The following is a 24,422-nucleotide window of genomic DNA, read 5'->3' as shown; positions in this document are numbered from 1 at the left end:
TTGTAATGTGCCAGTAATGACATCAGATATGAATTCATGACCTCCATGAGAGTACCATGCTTAAAAGAATATATTCTGCACCCCTTCTTTCTGTCTTTGGGCTCTTACATTCTTTTTACAACACCTCTGTAATGATCTCTGTGATAACCTCCTTAGGATATGGTGTGAATATCTTGTATGGGACTAAGCCTTTAAATCATTTGTTCTCAACATCTTGTCTGGCTGCAAGTTCTGCATTCCCTTGTATCCACTGCAAAGAGAGGTTTCTTCTCTAATTTGGGCTAAGAGTATCCTTTGTGAATATAAACATCGATGTGTAGAAGGCAGCTTGATGTTATACCTGTTCAGCTAAGCAACAGTGTGGTATGTTTTCCTACTGGTTCCTAAGACCTCCTCAGTCACAAGTGTTTGACTGGGAGCACAGTACTGGGAATGAATTCTTTCTCATTGGGTGGGCCTCAAATCCAAGCAGAGAGTTGTTGGTTACTCATATAATATTCATACCATTATTGTACCAGTGGGCACATTGTGCCTGACACGTTGGTAACGTGGTTGCTAGAGTTCACAGCTGGGTAAAACCATTAATGCCCTTACTCCCTGCAGCAGCCTGTGTAGCACTGTTGGACACTACCATGAAAGGTAGCCAACAGGAAGGAAGCTTCCAGCTCAATGGCAGTTTGATTTATCTATACTTTGCATCCAAGGTGTGTGGTATCTTCAGGAACAGGGTCTCCCAAACCAACAGCCACAGAGGTATTCCAGACCTAAAACTGAAAAATTTGTTTAGTGGTCCATTGCTTCTAGGGCTGGCATTATCTATCCATGGGAGGCATCTGCCATCAAATTCTTTTATGTTTTTAGATTGGATTACAAGGTAGCAGAAAGAGCAAATTTCTAGGTGGCTTTTCATATCCCCTTCATTTTGGTAAACCCCTCCCCATTCTCCCATCTCCTCATCTATCCTTCATGCTGACTAAACCTTTCCACTTCCAACAACCTCCCTACCCACCCACATTTTACTTACGTGCTACTATTTCCCCTCCCTTGGGGTAACTCCCGCACAACTGCCCTCTTTCTAAACTCTGGAAGCTGAGGGAGTATAGAAAACTTAAGATGGCATGCTCTGATTGTGTTAGATATGGCTGTTCCATGGGCTCGTCGGTAGAAAGCTCAGGGCTGTGGTTGTCTGTACTGTACCAAGCAGCTCTGTAACATGGTGCCTGGCTTGCTTCTCTTCTCCTCCCTGCCCCTGCTGCTCCTCTCCAAGGAGCTCCCTTAGTTACTGAGTAGGGCATTTATGTGCTCGCTTATCACTTTGTCACACAGATTAACTACAAGGCTGTTGGCTCACTGGATCCAAGCGCTGACCTGTCCAGCCAGAGGGGGAAGGTGTTCAAACTCCGGAATGAAACTCATCACCTCTTTGTGGGTCTGTACCCGGGGACCACCTACTCCTTTACCATCAAGGCCAGCACAGCCAAGGGCTTCGGACCCCCTGTCACCGCTCGGATTGCCACCAAGATCTCAGGTATCTCTTTTAGAGAGAGAAAAGGTGGGGTGGGGGTAGGTTACACTCCTGTCTCCTGCAGTCTTCATAATATCCTGGTGAAAATAAAACAGAGCCGACTATCACTGATAGCAATGGAACAATTTACACAATGACATCACTATTGGATTGAAGAAAGTCCAATTGATAAACTTTCTGACGTTCACCAAATAACATGCCCTGGGGTAGAAGTAAAAAGAGAAAGAGAGAGAGAGTGAGAGCAAGAAGGAGAGGGTAGAAGAGGAGGGGGGCACATAAAAGTTGATTTGTATATTTATTTTCCAAAGAGAATACTTTCCAATATAAGACACCCACAGCACCGGCTCTCATGAAATGTCTGATGAGTGAATGAATGAATGAATGAATGATTGAATAACTAAGCTCAGTAGTCCAAGATTGCAAACTGTCTCTACCACTAGGGTGTACCACACCGCCTGAGAGCATTAAAACAGAACCATTGCAGAATGCTTATTTACAGCTTCCATATCTTGGTCTGCATGCATATGTATTTTGCATGTGGTTTTGCAGAAGCCATGATATTTTGTAGCTTAATGTTTCCACTTATCCTCATCCCATAATATTTCCCACACTGCTGCATTGCTTTCATTATAATGTCTGTCAACTGGATGGACGTAATTTAATTAAGCAGTCCCTTGTGGTTGAATATATTTGGTGTTTCAACGTTTTTATAAAATAGCGCTTCAATAAACATGTTACAAAATAAAGTTTAAATCGTTGATTGGGATTATAACTTTAGGATTAAATTCAGAAATTGAAAAAAAGCATTAAAAGAGATGTGGATTTTAATAGCTCATAATACAAATGGCTAAATTACCCTTTCAAAGGATTAGATTTAGTCACATTCCTGTGGGGGGAGAGGGTCTTGTGAAAAAAATGGAACTAATTCATCTTTGCTTTAATTTGCATCTAAATGTGTTTAACGAGGTTGACTCTGTTTTCACATCTTTATAAAGTACTTACATATCCTGCACGTTCCTTTTTTCTGCATGGGAGAGGCGCTTTTTGATGATGCTCATGCTCACACCCCTTTAGACTCTTGCACCTGGAGAAAAGCTGCAGATGGGAAGTCAAGACCTGCCATGCTGAAGGCCTCTGATACCACAGGGTTCTCACTCACTACTTCTGTTCAGCTAGGCTGGGATCAAGGGGATGTGTCGAGAGGCATTTGGTACCTGTACTCCTCAAGTCCAATTTCTCTCTCTTGCCCAGCTCCATCGATGCCTGAATACGATGCAGATACACCACTTAATGAAACGGACACGACCATCACAGTGATGCTCAAACCTGCCCAGTCACGGGGAGCCCCAGTCAGGTGAGGAGCTATCATTTGTGGCTTTCTTCCTCTATACCTCATATCTCCAGATGAATCACATGACTGGCAATGTACCTGGATGAGATAAGCCAGAAGCCAGATTTTCCATAAGGAAGATGGTCAGCAACTCTAAGCCCAATTCAGAGGCAGGAACTGAGCCAGGGTCTTCTCTCCCCACAGTGAACATCAGTTCAGAGAGAACATCCTGGTAGGGACCTGAAATGATAGAACTTTCTGGAGTGGTAATTAAGGAAAATGTAGTTAGTGGGTGGAAAACTTAGACACAATAATCTTTGCAATAATCACCTGACTCACTGCCATAATAGACAGACAGACAGACAGGCAGGCAGGCAGACAGGTATGCAGACTGTATTCTCCAAAGAATTTGCTCACATTTTTGAAATAGGATGAGCTACAGGGGCTGGTTCAGTCCAGAGCTATGAGGTGTTAGTGTACCACAGGGGCTATGCCTTTAGGATCACACTGCTTATTTTAATGAGAATTTGTTGGAGCCCAAATGGGCACCCAGGCACCAAGAACATCTCATTAGCTAGGTTGACTTGTACAAGTTCATGGCTATCTGAATGGGCTGGCATTTATTTTGAACAAGATCCCCTTTGTACAAGGCAACAATATTGATTACTGATTTTGATCAGAACTCCAGGTCTCAGGACCTCAGTCCATTGAAATGAGTAGAATGTTAGGTAGAACTTACAGATTGGTTCAATTCAGTCCAACAGGCATGAACCAGGTACCTTATGTGGGTGGGATGTGGGGGCTGGAGACAACAATGATTCACCGAGCACACATCTTCATTAGTTTAAGTGCTTGGGATAATGGTATCAAACTAGTCATATGTTCAAAGGAAGCCAAACTGTAGTTAAAAAAGCAGACATACGGAATAGTTACAATGCTGCCTTATGGAAATCTTCACAGGGGCTTATAAACACTCAGAGAAAGCTCCCAGAGAAGGTGACACTCAGTTGTATAAGGTTTGACTTGTTGCAAGTGTTCAGTATGGATCAGGATGGTTTGTTCAAAAAGGAAACAGCCATGCCTAGTTAAGTTTGCTGTAATGTAAAGAGCAAAGGCAGAGTGGTGATATGGAAAGGAAACTATGTCTGAGAGGCTCGGGCTGATTTGAGGATCATGGGGATCTGCCATGGATTGGCTTTTAGCAGCATCACCTTGCATGCCCTGGGCTCTAGGAGACCAGCCTAGAAGGAGGCTCTTGAGATACATAGTCCTGATCTTCATTCTCAACCCTCATTCACCTCTACTAAGAAATGATAATGGTAGGATCAACAGAATAAACCAACAAAAATGCAGAAGTTCTTGCCTAGTATGAAGCTGGATACTGGTGCGCTTTACTAGGCCCAGGAAATATGGCCCTGCAGCAGGTTGGGATGATGCTCATGGGCCTCTCACTATAGGATGTCAGAACTGTCCTTCCTTTGACAATCCAAAGCAGATGCTGGCATTTCAAACCAAGGTTTTTATTCCCTGCTTTCCTTCTAACTGCTCTGATACATTGTCCTCATTTAATTTCCCATATATATTATGAGATGGTGTCTTCATTTTCAGACAAGGAAGCTGAGATGCAGAAATATAGCAAAGGGACCTTAAAGAGCCACATTGTATTGCTGTGTGACCATCATCTTATTATCAGCATACTCTCTGTATGCTCATCAAATTCCTGTAAAGCACCCCCACACACACTTTGAAGAACAAGACAAACCGAAGCTAATGAATTAACTTAGACCATGAAACAAGACAGAAGCCTGGTTCTGACCCTAGCTCCACATTCATTTTACAGACCACGCCATCTTGCTAGGAGGATGGTATGTATGACATAGTTTGCTGACATTTCCATCTTTAAACATTAAAGGAAATGTCACTGCTCAAAGGGGAAACGGTTGGTGTCTAGGAATCTCTGGCTGCCTTCCTTCTCGGGGCCCTGGTTCACTGAGAGTGGGTGTACCCTCTGTGTCTGGGATTATTTTCAGACCAGAGCCTGGGCATTTGCCAAGAAGAGGAGGAGACGAAGCAATGGCATAAAGGAGGCCTTTCAGGACAACTGCCACGAGAGCAGAAACACTACTGTATATTTCAGTTACAGTGGCCTGACTCCACCTAGGCTTGAGTCCTGGTCATGAGGATAGGAATCTTGGAGGCATATGGCCACACAGATATTTATTGAGTACTTGCTATGTCCCAGAAAGTGAACTAAGCAATTTGGGTATAGCATGAAGCAAGAAAGGCTCACTCTGCCTTCTTGAGGCTTATCATCTTTGCAAGTATGTCACAGAACAGATCAGGAGGTGAGACAATAAGCCTATAAGTAGACAAATGAAGTCACAAAACCAATCAATATGACTGTCCAGACTGAAAGAACTGTGAGTGAGGTGGAAAGATGAACTACATGTGAGAAAGTTGGCACTGAGGTGCTCTGTAGGCTGGGAACTGGGAGCAGGTAAGAAAGCAACCTGGGACTCAAAGGCTTGCTTCAAGCCTTTGGCCGAAGATGACACGAATCATATTTGAAAGTGGAGAAGATATCCTAATAGCATAGTATGGTAAATGTAGTAGACAGCAATTTATAACATGTTTCACATAACTAGAAAAACATTAACATTCCCAACACATAGAAAAGATGTTTCAGAAGCCCAGCTATCCTTAATCAATCATGATATATGGTATGTTCAGGTATCGAATTATTATTTGTACCCAGTAAATAAGTACAGCTATTATATGTCAATTTAAAAATAACCATATTTAAGAAAATAATTTGGTACAGCAAGATGGCTCAGCAGGTAAAGGTGCTTATCATCAAACCCAAAGATGGGAGTTCAATTCCTGGGATCCACACAGTGGGTGGAAAGACCAGATGCATGCAAGTCATCCTCTGACCTTTAAACTTACGTGTCCCTCTTTCCCCCACAGATCAACAAATATCTGTGATGTTAAGTGATATTCAAGGTCCTGGCAGATAAAGCCAGTTGTTTTGTTAATTTTCTCATGGCTGTCACAAAACACCAGACCAAAACAATTTAAAGAAGGAATAGTTTCTTTGGGGTCACAGTTCAAGGGTATAGTCTGTCATGGCAGGAAAGTCATGGATATAGGAGACTGAGGCAGGTCACATTGTATCCCCAGTCAGGGAGCAGTGAGTAATGAATTCTGATGCCCATTTCACTTTCTCCTCTTCATTCAATCCAAGACCTCACCCTGTGGAATGGTGCTGCCCACATTTAGGATAGGTCTTTATACCTCAATTAACACATTCTAGAAACCCCTCACAGAGGCAGAGATTTGTCACCTGGTCATTCTAGATCCTTTCAAGTTGACAACTTGTGTTACTATCAGGTAGTTGAACATAGACCAGGCTCTGAGGTCATTGTTGCTCAAGTAGTTCTGGCTTCCCATCCTACTGTGTAAAGGGAATCTGGAAGGACTTTTGGGGGTGGTGCAGTATAGTCATATCTTTTGCCTTCTTGGGAGATAGATGACTTCTGGGGGGTCCTCTAACTGGATTGTGTGGGCCCAACCTATAACCTGTTCCTCTGTTTTATCCTACTTAGTTATCACAGATTCATACCTAAGCCTTGGCCTCCAGGCCTCTAGACAGTCTTTTCTTCCTCCAACCCATAGTGCTTAACTGCTGACAAAGCCAAATTCCAGCCTCCCGCTCTTTAGAAGCCTCCCGAGTTTGACTCCTTCTCAGAGGGCTGAGAATTCAGAGCTAGAAGGAGGGGAGCATTGAGGAGCCCACTGCATGAGGTTCCTGTCCCCTCACCCTACAGCCAAACCACCTCGGCAGCTTGGCCTATTTTTCTAATACTCCACAATGGAGATTTATTGCTTTTGTATTGCTCTCCTCGGGCCTTCAAAGATTTATTGGTTTTTAAGTGACAGAATCCCAGAATTGCTTAAAAGATCAATCAAATGGTGACTAGAATCTAATATTCAGCCCCGACTCGAACACGCTGAGCCTTCTTCCCCCACGCCCCACCTGTCACACTGATGTATCTGTGGTAACCTTCATAAGAAAGTAACTTGCCCATGAATTAATCACCCGTAATGCAGTCTCTGCAGTGAGATTGGGGGCTCTGCAACAAAATTTGTGAGAGATGCTTCTCATCTACAGCAGGCTTTCTTGCAAGTGTCCTTTCCTGTTCTCTCCTCTCCTATCCATTTAGTCACCTGTGTTGTCCCTTGACTTGCAGATCAGCCCTGGATGGAGACACTGCTTCTCCAGCCCTATTCTCCTGGTCAGCAAGCACACCCTTGCTGATGTGTCTGTCAAGAGCATCTCTCTCTCAGGTCCATCCCCCACCAAACTGCTAGAGTGGTCCCTGGGAAGCACAAATTGGATCAACTTAGCTTCCCTGCTTAAAATTCTTAAATGGGTCACTAGTTTTCTATTGCATTAAGTTCAAGCTTCTTAGTATGAAATTCAAGGCCTGTCAGCATCTAGCCTTAACCTTATTTCTAGTTTCATTTAAATTCACTCTGCCCCTTCACCAGGTTTTACTCAACAGTGACCCATGTGATTCCTTTGTGGTTCTTCCCTGAGCTTTTAACTGTGTTATACATGAATTTGTAAGCTTCCTTTGTTTTGAATTTTTGTTTGTGGTTTTATTGCTTTAGATTCATTTGTTTTGGCCCCAAGAGATTTGAAGGCTTGGGTCTCCTTCACATGGGATAATGTCTAGTCCACAGTTGATGCAAACAAACTAACAAAAATATGAAAGCAAAGCAAACCAAGGAAAACCCAACAAGTAGTTACTAAAGTGTGTGATTATTTAATTCAGCAAATTTGTCATGCCAACCTTGTTGATTCCAGACACTAAGACGATGTGCATTTTCTTCAACTTCCTTCTATTCCAAAACAGATTGTCATAGGATAGATCTTTCTCTAACAATAAAAATGCCCTTCTTTGTGAGCTGTCTGGCAGGATCTCCACTGACCACACATGGCTGTCAAGCACTTGATACATTCCTGCCGTAACAGAGGAACTGACTTGTTTTATGGTGGTCACTTTTGATCAGTGTGATATTTCAACACAGGTGCAGCACACACTGATAAAAGCCAACCTCCCTTTATCTGCTCTTTGCATGGACTTCCAACCTCTAGTTACCACTATTCTGCATTCATGCAAACTTTGCTTGGTGTCTGTATATAAGAGAGAACATTCAGTCCATGCCTTTTTGTGTCTGGCTCATTTTTTTTTTTTTTTGACACAAATTTCTCTGGTTTCATTCATTTTCCTGCAAATGACAGGATTTCATCTTTCTTTATGGCTGAATAGTTCTCCATTGGGTATATTTACTGCATTTTCTTTATCCACTCACCTGCTAGTGGGCATCTAGGTTGATTCTGTGTCATCCCCATTAACAGTGTACCCTGAAGTGGGATAGCTAGATCACAGACTAGAGCCAACTTCCCCCCCAATGAGTTTCTTTTACTCTACACCCATGCAGGCATTATTTTTCATTTGATTTTGATAACAGCCTTTCTAAATAGAGTGATGATACCTCCCTGTAATTTTGATTTGTATTTCCCTGGTGGCTAATGATACCAAGCATTCTAAACACATTTATTGGCCATTTGTCTCTCTCCTTTTGAGGATATAGTGACTACTTCTGATTTGGGATATTACAGGTATATAAGGGCAAACAAGTATGAAAAAGATACAAGTGATGATAATGTGTGTGTGTGTACCTAGGGGTTTCCATGACAGTTAAGTGCATAGGCATCCAGCATGAGCCTCCTGGGTGTGGAAGCTGGAGGGCTTCCTGGAGGTCATGCTGCCTGATTGAGGTCTATGGAATGAAGGGTATTTAATTGAAGAGAAAGGATTTTGACTGAGAGAAACCAGCACATGCAAGAGCTGATGCAGAGAAGGCACACGGGGTGTTCTAGAGGCCACAAGTAATCCAGTGGGCAGGGGCAGAGATGAGGTGAGAGGGGGGTGGCAACAGGGGCCAGAACAGTAAGGTCTTTCTTTGCTCTGGGTTTAGACTTCATCATGATATATGTGTGGGGGAGGGGGCTATTCAGCAGATGCCCACATTTGGTTCTCTGTGTTATTAGCGTCTGTTCATACCACTCTGCAGGTATGCCATTCATTACCTTTTCAGCATCCAGGTCAGCTGCCACATCCCAGACTGTCTTGCCTCCATCATGAATGCAGAATGCACCATCTTTTCCAGTGATGCACTCTGCCTTCACTACTGTTTAGTCAGGATTTGTGTGGAGTCTGTATCAGTGACTATGGCTCCTTGATTACAGGAACTAGGTTGTAGAACCCACCTAAAGCCTTAGACCAATACATTCTTCCCACTGCATCTGCCTCCCCAATTGGACATAGTAGGACAGAATCAGATTTGGCTTTATCCAGCAGCTTCACTGGGTAGTTTTGGACCAGGTACCTGATTCTGTGAGCTTCAAGTTGCCTGTTTATAAGTGGAAATATATATATATATATATATATATATATATATATATATATATATATATCACTCACATAACATGGGTTTAGGACAACTGACAGTTTCCAGGCAGTTTCCAGTCAGACTGTTGAAGGAGGGGTCACAGGCAGGTTTATCTTCATAGCCTTCTGCGAGCTCATGCCTGTATGCTGTGCGTGTCCATACACTCAGGTGAGGTTGGTAACAATGTAGATGGTCTGGGAACCCAATAGGCTCAAGGACTGGATGGAACCTAATAGATGGTGCAGAGGTATGCTGGGTACCTCTCAGGGACCATCTACAAGGTTGGTTAGAACTTGTGACCTGTTATTATGACTTCTGGAGGCATGGCACAGCTCCAGACTGTAGGATCAGATATACAAGACTGAACACCAGAAGTCAGTGTATCCAGCCAATGCCTTCCAAAGGTCACAGCAAACTATGTTTATTCCCTGATGAGAATCCACGGGTCTCATGCAATTGACAGGAGCATCTAGTTAGAACTGCACATTCTGAAATGCACAGTGATTAGTTAAAGTACAAATTAGAGACCCAGCCAACTTTTAGAGAAAGAAGAAACTTTAGTAGGAATAAAAGCAAACTATTGCCAAATTTCCTCCAGGATTCCTTTAATAATGGCAAAGCCCTGAGTGGGAGCACACAAAACAGCCACAGAAGGGTTTTGCTGGTCCGTGGAGCTGCAGCGAGCAAAATTGGAATCATTACCATCTGATTCTCAGACACCAGCGTATGATTGTGTCCAATTAGGAAGAAGAAATGAAAATTTGGAGGATTTATTAGCATGGGGCAGCCTGAGGAGTTTGTGAGTCCCAGTTCACATGGAGATAGATGAGAAACAGCAATTACAATCATTCTCTAAGCCTTGTTTGTTTTGTTCAGTCCCCACAGTTCTCTGGGCCACCTTTGCTGGGGGCTAAATATGAGGAATTCTGTGCACCCTGCTTTGCAGGGAGCATGTGGTGAAGATGAGAGGTATTTCCTATAACCTGCAAGAAGATTTAGCTCTGTAAGTAACTAACACGGCCCATATCCATGCCCAAAAGCATGCTGGGAGCACATCACATGGGATTAGGGAAGATGAGGAGCCAGAGACAAGAAGCAATGGAAATCAGGAATAATAGGATGCGTGCTGCTGCATTTTTCTTCCCACAGCTTAAATATGGCACTAAAGAAACATACCGCTTTAATTAAAGAGATGTGGAGCTTCATGGAACCACCCAAGGAGACAAGGGTCAGTCCTGTATTCAAGCACAGAACTACAGGCAGACAGATAAGTCAGTCTTGCTGCAAAAGCAAATAAACAAAAAGACAAAGTATGTGAGGCTGCAGACGTGTTGTTTCGCTTCACTATGGTAACCTTTTTTGCATCTCTCATCCATCTTAATATCACTCTATCTACCATCTATTTCACAGCATCACACATAACTTGGATATACATAATAAAGTTTATCTGTTTAAGGAAAGAAAGATTATTCAGGGAAACACCAGGGAAGAAAGGTGGCGCTTAAGTAGTTTAGACAGGCTTGCATTCACTTCAGCTCACCATAGCTGCATTGCAACATTACCTTTATAAACCGTCCTACCCTCCTCCAGCCTCACCTGCAGCCCGGCAATGTAGCTTACTGAGAAATGGCTCTGGTGTTGGGACTTGGGATTATATCACTCAGGCTCAAACCAAGAAGGAAAAAACAGGTGTTTGGAGAAGAATGTTTTAAATGGAGCAGTCAACGGAACATGAAGAGTGAGAATGTTCTATTTTGGACTGTCTGCCATCTGGGGAGATGGAGACTGGGGCTGTTACTGCCGTGAGGGAAAGGAGAGTGTGGTTGCCATGTTCACCTCCTACCACAGCAGCTATTTAAACTCTAGAAGTCTGTGGTGCTGGAGAGGCCTCTGAGCAGAGGTTTGCATTTGGAAACTCTAGCATCTATGTGGCATCTGAAGATCCAGAGGGAAGAATGACCTCATTCAAGGAGACTGCAGAGATGAGTAGCAGGACTGAGCTCTGTGACACTCTACCAAGGGGCCACTCAGAAGATGGGCAGGCTTGTGGAGAAGTAGAAAGAAACCCTGGTCAATATAACTATATTTTAACTTCCTTTGTAAAACAAGACAGTGAAAGTAACAGCAGTTATGGGCGCGGCAGTGGGGGGTGGGGAGAGAGAAATGGCCAACATTTTTACCTTAACCTCTAATATCGAGAATGAGGAGGGTTTATATGAGAGAGAATTGTTGAGACCAAGGTCGGATAAAGCACAGAGACAAATAGCCAAACAAACGGAAACACATGAAATATGAACCAATGGCTGAGGAGTCACCAACTGGATCAGGCCCTCTGAGTGGGTGAGACAGTTGATTGGCCTGATCTGTTTGGGAGGCATCCAGGCAGTGGCACTGGGTCCTGTGCCCATTGCATGAGTCGGCTGTTTGAAACCTGGGGCCTATGCAGGGTCCCTTGGCTCGGCCTGGGAGGAGGGGACTGGACCTACCTGGACTGAGTCCACCAGGTTGATCTCAGTCTGTGGGGAAGGCTTTGCCCTGGAGGAGACTGGAATGTGGGGCGGGCTGGGGGGAAGGTGAGGGGGGCGGGAGGGGGGAGAACAAGGGAATCTGTGCCTGTATGTAGAACTTAATTGTATTGCAAAATAAAAATTTAAAAAAAAAAAATCCCCAGGACACTCAGGGGACCACCCTGATCACTCGGCTGTGGTCTGAGTGCTCTGTAATAATAAAGACTTCCAACTGGCAAAAAAAAAAAAAAAGAAAATAAGAAAAAAGGCTAGAGAGATGGTTCTGTAGTTGAGTGTATACTGTTCATGCAAAGAACTGGAGTTTGATTGCCAGCACCCATATCAGGCAGGTCATAACTGACTGTAACTCCAAATCTAGAGGGATCTGACACCTCTGCCATTCGTGGGCACCTGTACTTGTATGCTCATATACACACATAGACATACACACAATTTTTTAAATAAGGAAAATAAAAAATACACATAAGTTGACCCAGGACTATAGGAAAATGAAGGATAATGCTCTTAACCAAAGTGCCTGAACCTGAGCCATCTGGAATAAGCTTGCTTTAAAAATGATATGGAGGTAGGAGCTCAGGAGGTTAAGAGCTCCTGTTGTCCTTGCAGAGTCAAAGTTCACAGCACCCACATTGAATAGCTCACAACTGCTTGTAACTCCAGCTTCTGGAGATCCAACACCCTCTTCTGGCCTCCACAAGCATCTCATGAAACTGTACAAACACACACAGACACATACACTTACACACAATGAAATATACGAAAAAAAATGTTTAAAAAAATATAAAGGAAGCCGGGCGGTGGTGGCACATGCCTTTAATCCCAGCATTCGGGAGGCAGAGCCAGGTGGATCTCTGTGAGTTCGAGGCCAGCCTGGTCTCCAAAGCAAGTTCCAGGAAAGGCGCAAAGCTACACAGAGAAACCCTGTCTCAAAAAACCAAAAAAAAAACAAAAAAAAAAAAAAAAACAAAAAAAAATATATATATAAAGGTAGGTGTGCATGTAGAAGAGATGCTGAGGGCTGGCAGGCCTCACTGTTGTCAAAGAATCTGTGTAAAGGGAAGAGACAGGATAAAAATGCAGGGAAGGTAGGCCATAGTAATAAACCCCCCTTGTGGGATAGTACGGTTATAAGATACCAGATGACTAGAACTAACTGCACAAAGATGCTCGATATGTGGTCCTGGACTCAAGATGAAGGTCTTTGAAGTCAGGTATATCAGGGAACAATAGACCACAGAAAGGATGGGAGGGCTGCTTAAGTAGATATAGCTTTATGATGCTTACCTGTTCTCCACAGGGGAACTCATGAAACCTCTGCAAGAGCAGCAATGACTGCAAGATGCCTTCACCACGTTCTCTTCTTTCTCCAATTTTTATTCCTTGCTTGCTTCTACTTCTAATGCTGCTCTGGGCCCCAGGACGGTGTTCACCACTTCTGTGTCTCAGATTTTGAGTATCTGGTAACCAATGGCTTATAATTCTCAGTCTGCAGCTGCCCAAAGGTCAGACTTTGAAGTCTGCTTCCATCTAGTACATTTCCATATCCTGATCTATTGGTGTTTGCCTGAGCTAGCATATGGATTTGTGCAACCATAGTATCCAAAGAGGCTTGTTCTTCTGAAAAAAAAATGTTTCTATGCAATGTCTGCTTCAGCTGCCTGGAACTGGTCAGAGAGCTGCCTCCTCACAGTAGCAGTAAGAGAGATGATCCTGAAAACCCTGGATTTTGGGTGGTAAAAGAATAGCGTAAAGATTACAGCCTATATGGCTAGGAAGAATTTATGCTTACCCCGACTGTTACCATACAACCCACCCTTTTCTGGGCTGGCTACAGCTGCTTAGGTTTTGCTGTTTGGCTAATGTGTTTCCACTTGTATTGACTCTGGAAAACATTTTTAAAGCTTTCAGACATATAAAGAAAGTATCCATTTTGAGAATAGAACATAACAGCCCAAATAAGAGAAGAAGGACTCAATATCACGACATTAGACCTGAATTGTCTAAGACTGTAGCCACCACTTGTATGTGGCTATTTAAATTAAATATATGAAACAAAGTATTAGCTCATTAGTCACATTAGCAACATTTAAAGTATCCAGTGTGCATGGGTAGTGATTGGATACAATGTTGAACAATATTTCTGTCATAGTAGAAAATCTTATCTTGTGCTGTGCAATCCTCTACAAGGATTGATGAAAAGAAGTCCTGGTTCCAAAGAGATCATTGATGCAGGTATTTGAGGACAGAGACAAAGTCCAGCAATCCTTCCATGAGAGAAGAACAGAATGATAATTACTCAGATACAGGTATAGAACATTAAGTCCCTGGAGAAGAACGAGGCCTGCCATTGGGTGACTTGCTACTGAGACCCTGACCTACTGAACTAGAGCTACAGAATCCAAATTCTGTCATCTTCCCCAGGGATAACACCTACCTAGGGATACTGTTAAACTCCCATATGGTTCAAACTTTGTAAAACCTACAGTTGCCTGGAGAGCTAGTCCACCCGCAGGTGTCTGACCATGTCCAGGGATGGAAAGATGGGGCCCAAGAATCTGCGATTAGAATACATTCCCAGGTGACACTGGTCCTGCTGGCCCACACTTGAAAACTAGCCATTTGGCCAATAGGAGGCCCAGGTGGAGAAAGGAGCCTCTGGAGCCTACACAGACAATCAGGTAGTTCTTTATGGTGCTGATATTTGCTCCTGGGCATGCTGTAAGAAGCAGTTGTTTTATATTCTACTGGGATACTGCTCTTGCTAATTTTGCAGATTTTAGAGCCCTGTGTCTCTTCAGCGGTGTGTTTCAGCATTCAGATAACAGTGTTAGTGCCTAAGAGCTGATCTAGAATCTCTGCTAGTGTATTCCTCTATTCCTGTCCACACGGGGGCTAAAAACACACCCCTATTTTCTGATGATGATGACAATGATTGGTGTCTGAAATAATTTATGTTGTGTTGGTGCATGCTGATGGTGTATCTGAATATATTGCCTCTATGCAGATGTTGGGGCGTAGGTAGAAGATGGATGTGTGGCGAAGCTGAACATCAGAGTCTGAACAAATCTGTATTCTTTTGTAGAAGGCTAGAGCAGCCTGGGAGAAACAAATCCATTTCCAACTTTCCCTCTATAAAAAGTTCTATATTTTCTTAGATCAGACAAAATATATTGAGTGCCAAAATGCTGCAGCAGTATGGGTGCGTCACTCAGCTGGGTTGGAATCTGTATGCATTGTCCCCCCGGGCCAGTTTTGATTATGTTCTTTTTCCTTTTATTGCAGTCAGCAAATCTGAATTTGCTATTGTGGGGCGAGCAGGAAGATGAGGAGGAAAAAAGAAGGCTTTTAACCTTCAGAAAGTTCAGAGGTTCAGTCTGAATAAGCACAAAAACTTTCAGTGTGCCTCAGAATTCCTTGAATTGGCAGAACTGCTCAGAATCCCAAGAGAACTACCTTGCACACAGGATTCGGGCCCTGCTTTGTGGCCAAAAGGCAGAGCTGAAATTATGAGTAGGAGAGTCAGAGAAAGTGGGGAGAGGAGTAGGTATGGGGGGAGGGACTTGGTACCAATCTAGGATAAATATTAGATTATTGTTCAGTTTCTTCATTTCAAAGTCATTTGCTTCCCACAGCTCACAGGTTACATCTCCTTTGCCAGGACACCCTGTTCCTGCTTAATTGAATTTCATTCCCAAGGATAATTGTCTAAGACAGTTCCCAATAGTGAAATGTGTGTAAAGTCACAGAAGGAGTGGAAAGATTGGGATAAAGATGTATACACCTGGGCCAAATGTTCAAAGACAATGCATGGTCTGTGACAAGCCCACATGCCCAAAGTCAAGAGACTTCTCTTTGGCCTCTACAGCTTACAAGTGGTTCCTTTAAAATTGGCACTGTCTCCCCATCAGGGACCTGTGGAGCTGTGAGTGTGAAGGGAAACAATCACTTCCATTCAGGTTTGGAGCAATGTGTTTCCCAGGCTTAATTATACCAGGTATATAAATTACAGAAACATGTTAATGCTCCCATGATTAAAATTATAGAGTGCCTAATTGAAAAAGCATAAACTGAATTGAAGAATTCCTAATTATAGTTTGCTTTGAGGTGTTAATTTCCTCCATAACGAATGCATAATTTCTTGGAACCTAAAAGGGTGGCCTCTGCATTGGCACCTAGGCTCCGGGAGGATAGGAAAGGGCTGTCATTGTTCATGGTGTAGGGAGTTAACTTGGGAGGCTTGGCTGAGGCCTAGACCCCAGGTGAACCTTGTTAAGGAGCTTGAAAAAGATATTAAGCTGGTGGAGACCTTATGCCAAAGCTCTACCTGGCAGGACCAAGGCCTTAGGGTGAGAAACATTTCTGTCCCCCTAAGTTGTCATCTTGTTCCCTGTTGGTTTTGGTGAAAGCTTGTACCTAAACTTTTGGGTCTGGGATTCTCGGTATTACCTGGAGAGTTATTGAAAATCAAAATGAGGGGAGGGGGGAAGGATATGGCTCAATTGGTAAAGTGCTTGTTACACAAGCATGAGGATCTGAGTTCATATCCCCAGCATGCACATAGGAAGACAGATGTGATGACACACTCCTGTAACCCCAGTGATGTGTGGGCACAGAAAGAAGGGTCCATGGGGCTTGCTGACAAGCCAATCTTGAGCTCCCAGCTCAGCGAAAGAGTGTGACTCCAAAAGAAAGAGATGAAGAGAAAGAGAGAGAGAGAGAGAGAGAGAGAGAGAGAGAGAGAGAGAGAGAGAGAGGGAGAGAGAACATAAAAGTGACAGTGGAAGACATCCAGTTTGACCTCTGGCTTCTGTAGGCATGTGTACACACATGCACATATACTCATGAACATGTACAGTACATGCACACACACAAAAAAAAAAATACGTACACAGAGCAAGTGTTTAAGCACACACACACCCCTAAAAAAAAAAAAAAAAAAAAAAAAAAAAAAAAAAAAAAAAAAAACCTACCTAATCAGAAATCCTGCAGGTAGATCTGAAATTTAGCAAAACTTCCAGAACATTCTATATGCACACCAGAGTTTGAGATCCAGTTTCAGGAGCCAGTTAAAGACACGCAGCCATACTTGGCTCAATTCTGTTGTGTACCTGCTCTGGATAGGAACTGGTTGATAATGTCCCAGACATCCTTTTATTTTACCTTTTATAACTTTGCTATGCAATAGAAGAAGGTTCCACTCATCTCATCTCTTGAGGTGTTGAGGGGCTGATAGGACCACACAGGTTCCAGAGTGACATGTAGTGAGCATTTCCCAATAATGTCACATATCAGTATCTTTGCTGTTAGTTGGAGAATGTGCCAGAGCAGAGAATGAAAAAACTTTGCAAACATGGAATCTGACTACACATAGAGAAGGCTCCTAAATCCCTCTTGTCCTTGTTAACAGTGCATCAGCTGTGATGATGCTTCTGTCTGAACAGCAGTGTGAAGATGAAGAACAAGTGACACAGTTCAAAAAGAAACTTCAAGATTGGAGGTTAAAAAAAGAAATCCCTGTACACAGTGACCCAAGCAGCAGTGGATCATCCCTTTAGGGACTCTGAAGTGCAGAGGACTTAGTGTAAAAAGCACTACGTAGGCATGTTAATTCTACTGGTTCTATCAACCTTCTGTTTTCCAGTCTAAATACACAAGTGTATGTGTTTGGAGGGGGCGGTCAGCCAATGTGCAGCCATCTGAAATAATAAATTTATATGGCTGGCTTATAACATTGTTTCAGGTATTTGCGTAATTTCTTGCCATTCCCATATAGTTGAAAACTTGGGTCATTTCGAGCTATTTGTTGTTATAAGTAACTCAGTTTTAATTAATTTATTCGTGTTTTTCGTGTTTTTCTTTTGGTATTGTACCTTTAAATAGGAAAAAATCTCCAGGAATAGAATTACTAAAATTGATTAAATGAAACAACAAGGTACAATATGTCTATTCTTAAATGCAGGTACTGGCAGTTTGTTCATATGTATTAACCTTTCCATTCTTTAATTTAAAAACTCAAACTAATAGATACACATAGTTAGAAATCAAATAGTAAAACCCTTCTCTGCCCCACAGTTTACAAACCCTCCCTTTCCTGCCCCATAGGTGACTACATTTTAATTCTTATCCATTTATTCCAGGAATTGGTATGCCATTACACAGTGCCCTATTTTAAGATTATTGATTACAGATATTATCTGTTTACTTCCTTCTATGATAGATGAGAATTCAGCTGTCCTAAATCATGCAATATCTCTCTCCCTTCCATCTTCCCTGTGAAGTTATTCCCCTACTTTTTAAATAGAACTACATACATAATAGCTAATTTTGTAATTCCATCAAAGCAGGTCACTTCAGAGCAAGTGGTATACTATTTTTAATATGGTATCATGTAATTTACTTAAAGCTTACTAAGTGCCAGGAGGTAAAGTCATTTACATATGTTAACTCCCTCAGTTAATTCTTATCATAACTCTATAAAATAAGAGCTGGGAGGGAGGTCGGAGAAATGGCTCAGCTGAAAAACCACTTGCCTTGCAAGTAGGAGGAATGAAATTCGGGTGCATGGTACTATGTAAGAGCTGGGTGGGCTTGGTGCGACCAGCCTGTAGTCAAGCAAATAGAAGGGAGAGAGGGGAAATTCCCGAGATCAATCTCAAGCCATGAGCTCCGGGTTTAGTGAGAGACACCTTTTAATATATAACATGGAAGACTCAGTGTCAACCTCGGGACTTCAGATGCTCATACACACACATGCGCGCACACACACATACACACACAAATGGAGAGAGGAGAGAGAGAGAGAGAGAGAGAGAGAGAGAGAGAGAGAGAGAGAGAGAGAGAGAGAGAGAGAGGTATGTACACATACAGAAAGAACACCCCCTTCTATTTTGCAGTTATTGGGAGGGGGATTGGAAGTATAAAAAGGTTAATTAATTTCTCCACAACTGTGCAGCTGGTGTAAAACTTAATAGCCCTTCTGAACACTTGTTAGCCTTCACCACTGTACTACACTACCTCTTACCACTCTTACACTCTTGTATAGTGGGAATTTTTATTTGTGTAACTCATCATAAGCTATACAATTATCTGCTGTCTTCTGTAATATCTAATTAAACTAGTTAGACATTATCTTTCTAATAATGTCTCAACAGAGACTGGTCATTTCGGTGTGCTTGATTTTTTTAGCCCATCTGTATGTAGCCCCCAGAAACAATAAATGAATGCTTTTTTTAAAAAAAAAGTCATTTAGTCAATATTTTCTAGAAAAATATGGACCATTATAATATATAATTGTATTTGTTGTGTTCTGATATTTTTCCTCCTGAGTTTCACTTCTTGTCTATAACACTCAGCTTATCAGGATATTATTTTGATCTGGGGGAACGGGGAGCTTTCCCAACTCTCTTCTTAGTTCTATTACTTCCAGAGGTGTAGTTTCCCCACTTGAATTGACTGCGTACATTGAAAGGACTCCTCATAAAACCAATAAGTGGAGCAGCAATACGGAAAGCAAGGTGGGGAACGTCGACAGACAGCAAGTGCTCTGTTTGGGGAAGCAGAAGTATTCAAATTCTCAAAATATGGATCCTCTTCCTCTCTCCTGCCTGAAGGGTAGGAGACATATCCTTGGCTCCCCATGCCAACAATTTGAGAAACTGAGGGACAGACGTTTCAACACCCCTGTTTTCATTTTGCTTCCAGAGTCTCCAGAGTGAACATCTCCTCCCAAAATCTGTGGCACAAATCAACTTTTTTGCTGGCATCACTCTCCAATTTGGCTTTCTTTCTCCTTCATGCTCAACACCTCTCTCTGACCTCATTTAGTGTTCTAGAATTGTGCTGAAACCTCTCACTGGCGATCCCTCGCCTGTCCTTTTTCTTTGTGGATTTATATGGTTTTCATTGGGCACTCTCATTTTAATGAGAGGTAAGTGGAGTATACTAAATCTGCTTTTAAATAGAAACTCACTTACATAATTATCTAATCCACTGCTCACAGTATTAATCGATGGAGACATTGTTGTCTCCAGTTTTTACAAATGATAACATTAAGAAGGCCACAGAGTCACTAAGATTCATAGCCAAAGTTCAAATTCAATGCCCATTCCAGAGCCTATGATCTTTTTACTCCTGGGTATAAAGCCACTTATGAAACTTGAAAACCATTGACGATTTCTTTTTTCCCAATTTGATGATTACTGAACAAAGAAACTATCATGATTTAATCTGGCCAGTTCAATCACAGCTCCATGAAAATATTATTGTAATTTGTGTTTTAATTGTTATTTTAATGCATTTGCAGTTTGCACAGGAACATACTGTTGTTTTGCACTTCTTGGCTTTTTTGGCAACATGAATATTTCATATGTATTTATATTTTTTACATTTCTTGTCTTTTTATGGCAATGGTTCTAAACAAAAGTTACTTTAATAATGCCCAACAAAATGGTGGGGTTTTTTATTGTGTCTGGATGTAGAGGTACTATCTAGTTAATTAATGAGGGATCAGTGCTGAGAATTTAACAGGGCAATGCCCCCAAACACAAGATAATCCAACCAGAAATGACAAAGAACATTGAAATGTTCTAAACTGTGGGTATTTTGATAGTGTTTTAAAATTAAAATACATGGGTTTTGTCAGAACCACTCATTCCTTTGGACTGAAAATTCTTCAAACTTTTAAAAATCAGTAAAGGTCCCAAAGAGATGTTGTTTATGTGTGTTTTCTTGGTCAAAATTTACTTTATCATAAATTAGAGTTAAAAGTTGACACTTTAATTCATATGAAAGTAATACTAAACCAAATCAGATGTGAAAATACATCCTGTAAATCTAGTACTCTCAAGTAAAAGGTCATTCATAGCAAGTTTGAACCAAAACAAAAAGTAATGATCAACCTATTACATATTAATATCATTGATATGTTTTTATTTTCCAAGTAATAAGGCTAAGGTGGTACAGTTTCATATTTCACAAATATTTTTAATGTCTGACTTAATGAAAGATAACTGGATTCTTCTAATCATTTCTGCATTCAATTGACCTTGAATTGTTAGGATTGAAACATATAAAGAAAATACAACTTCAGACACATGCATAGTTAGAAACAAAGAAGTATTTTAATAGCTGCTTGGGATAATTTTGGAATTTTTGTATTACACTCAACTCAGAATGGTAGTTTCCTAACATTTAGTTGCAATGAAACTATATTTTTAGTGCAAAAGCTATATTTTCAAACTTTCCTCACTTGGTTACATTAAAATATGCCTATCTATCTATCACACACTTTGAATGAGATTTGTCCTCAAATGATTTTGAAATATTGTACACTGGTCATTTGAAAACTACTCAGAGTTATGAAAACCTTCCAAATGTTGTGATTTGCTTCATCACATCAGATCAAATTACGTATTTGCTATCACCACCGATCTCATAAAGGTACCAGCAACTTTCAAGTTCACGGTGACAGATACAAGTTTTCCAAATTCTAATTTTCACTTGAAAGCTCAATTATGTCTTGGTAACAAATGCTGACAGTTTTCCTTAAAGTGACAGGTAGACTTCATTTCTTTTGGAGAAAATGTTTATCAGGTATTACAGTGTGAATGATTGTAATTTGTCAATCACCCTCTCAAGGAAATAAATGGTACCCGGGAGAGTTCATTGAGCCTGGGAGTTTGAGTCCAACCAGAGCAGTATAGTGAAATCACATCTCAAAAATAAGTGAAATAACAAATTATTAATAATTAATTTTAAAAGTAACTCAGGAAAAATATGGCTAGTTTGATATGCAGAGTAATCACAGAAATATTATTTCTTGATAAGCCATATGGCTTCGGTAAGCAAAAGATGTAATTTATGCATATACCACCGATTGTCTTGTGGGAAATTAGTTGATACATACTCAGGACTTATATTTAATCCAATGAGTACTCCTCTTGCCCCATCAAAGACCCTTGTAGAATGCAGAATGAGAACAGTTAGGCACCAGTATCTTGGTCCATGCTAAAGGCACCATCACTATTGCTGTCTGTGTTGATAACACAAAGAGAAGACAAAGGAAAGCTCACTGCTGCTGCTAAAGTTGTTCTCATGTCTGTCAAGAAAAACACACATTTGAGTATCTACTAAAAGAAAATTTATTTGGGAATAAACAAAAAAAAAAAAGGATTTCTCACTGGGACATGCATGTGAGGCCTCTAGTGTGTAGGAAAAACATAAGACAAGTTGGGGTTTAATGAGGAAAGAAAAATGCTCACTATAGAATCAGGTGTGGGTGATCTGTGATTAGCAAGTGACTTCACTTACTAGATTAACTGTTCTTAAAGGTTTAAGTAAAAGCAGTCTTAAAGTTCTTGGAGACTGTTTCATTAAATTGGGCCTAAAAGGTAGCCCCTGGAGAAAGGTTTATGGCATACTGTGTTGTGTTTTTCCCTTCAAATCTCCTTTAGTGGAGGGTTATGAGAATGACTCCGTATAGCATAATAATTTCAATATTACCAAATCACTGAGTGGGTCTCCAGGGTTCTTGGGGGTGAGAGTATATCATAGATTACATCTGAGGAACTGCTGAGGTAGATTCAGGGTAGATTTGTACAAGACATTTCTGGAACTTGGTGTGTGTGCAAATATCTTGGTGAGGTTGTTTTGTTGTTTATGTTCCTCCACTGCACTTCTGGGAATCCACACCAGTACTCCAGAACCCATAGGCTGTGAGGCTCTTCTTGTCTGCCTGGCCCCTACCGTTTTCATTTTCTACGTGCATGGGATTTCCTTTGCATTGTGTTCCTGCAAACAGTTCCAAAAAGCTACAGGCTGTTGTACAGCATCCTGCCAGCCATACCGGGCAGGGACAGTATGTCGTCCTCAGCCCTCCCTCTCCCCTGTCACCACCATCAGGTCTCCAGTCCCGCCTCTTTCCCTAGCACGTGCACTGCTCTGATTTTCTATCTTTCCCACCTCTGGGTTTCCTGGGTTGAATTTTCCTGTAGGAAACATGTTTTCATTGGTGATATAATTCTTCTCTAGCATTTATTTGCCCTGTCTGGCTCTATTATGCCAGCTACTGTGATTAATTTAATGCTTAATTAGTAATTGTTCTTCTTCCCTCTTAGAGCTTTATAGACCACCCCTCCCTTCGATAATTGATTTTGGAAGGCCTTTAAAAAAAGAGAGAGACTTGCTCAGAGGACCTCACAGTTTTCCTTCTCCAAAGTGTCTTAGCTACAAATAGAAACATCCGGGCATGCAATCGATTACTCTTAAAAACAATCCCTGTAGATTTCCCCCAAAAGCATCACTGTGGGTTTTAATCACAGTGTCTGGAGCCAGAATCCCTCTTCCAGTGGAACTTACCTTGTTCCGCGTTTTTCTTGTTCTTTACTCTTCTTACCACATAAGGTGGCTATGGAAAACAACAATGGGATTTCCAGAGAGAACAAGGCAGGAGGGTGAATGGGTGGCTTCCCATGAGGTCTGCATAAGAAGGCGGTGTTGGGAGGCCTGGCAAGTGGGAAGCGACAGCACAAAACTAAACTTTTATTTATTAAGGGAAAATAAAATTCAGAAAGGAAGATTTTCCCCCCTCCAGTAAGTGTTTTGTTTCACTTGCTTCTTTTCAGTTTAATGTGCAAACGAATTGATTTGAGATTGATTAAAATAAATTGCTATTCAGTAAAACTCTGATAGGGTCTGAGATGTTGAATCTCAGCATATTCTGAGGTGAGGGGGTGCTGCAGGACTGTGGACCACTGACCAACCATGCCCTCGGCATTCTGGATCACCTAGCTGTTGCCAATCAATACTGTTTGCATTAAACACACTTTATTAGTTAAGTCTGCATGAGCTTTCTTTAAGTTTGAGGCTAATGAGCATCTGGCACTAGTGAATAGGGCCATAGGTCAGTAGTCATTCAAAACTCAGCTCTCTGTGTTACTGGATTCTTGACAGAAATTGTACTTTGTATGTTGTCTCATAAAATAACAAATCTGGAGTCAGATAGGGACAGGGTAACTTTGGTAAATACTAAATAGTGTCACCAAGTAAAATACAAGCATGTTAGTCAGAAAGAATGCTACATCACTAAAATATAGAAATCCTCCTCCGTTAATTAACAATGTGATATTGGAGCCATGCCTGGGCAGCTGGGAGACACCAGAGCACCACTTAGCCATGTGGGCCTCGCTGGTGCCACTATAATGAACAAATATGTGGAGAGTGGGAAAGATAGAAAAATGGAGCCATGCATGTGCTAGGGAGAGAGGTGGAACTGGAGACGCTAAGGACAACGTACTATCCTTGCCCAGTACGGTCGGTAGGATGGTGTACAACAGCCTGGAGCTTATGCAGATGCAGACTCAGCCCTGGAACCTACACCAGGCTGGGGGAAATACCCCTGGCTCTGGGCAATGACAGAGGTCTGAGATGAGGAAAGATTCACTTTCTGGATTGGACCTCCTCAAAGGACCACCATGGCCAGCAATGCTACTCAAGACCATGTCAGTGTCAGTGGTCCATG

General features: G+C 41.8%; 1 protein-coding gene across 1 annotated transcript in view; it reads left to right on the top strand.

The window, feature by feature from the left end:
* Window positions 1-24,422, top strand: part of Ptprt (protein tyrosine phosphatase receptor type T) — an 805,504-nt gene that overhangs the window by 526,818 nt on the left and 254,264 nt on the right. Inside the window, exons 10-11 of the mRNA XM_059258971.1 lie at window positions 1,327-1,528; window positions 2,777-2,879. Of these exons, the coding sequence (XP_059114954.1) occupies window positions 1,327-1,528; window positions 2,777-2,879 (305 nt within the window). The remainder of the gene's footprint in view (window positions 1-1,326; window positions 1,529-2,776; window positions 2,880-24,422) is intronic.

This window comes from Peromyscus eremicus, chromosome 4 (assembly GCF_949786415.1).
Source record: "Peromyscus eremicus chromosome 4, PerEre_H2_v1, whole genome shotgun sequence".
In the NCBI taxonomy this organism is placed as follows: Eukaryota; Metazoa; Chordata; class Mammalia; order Rodentia; family Cricetidae; genus Peromyscus; species Peromyscus eremicus.
Note: the sequence above shows the minus strand (reverse complement) of the source record. Positions and strands in the feature narration are given on the sequence as shown.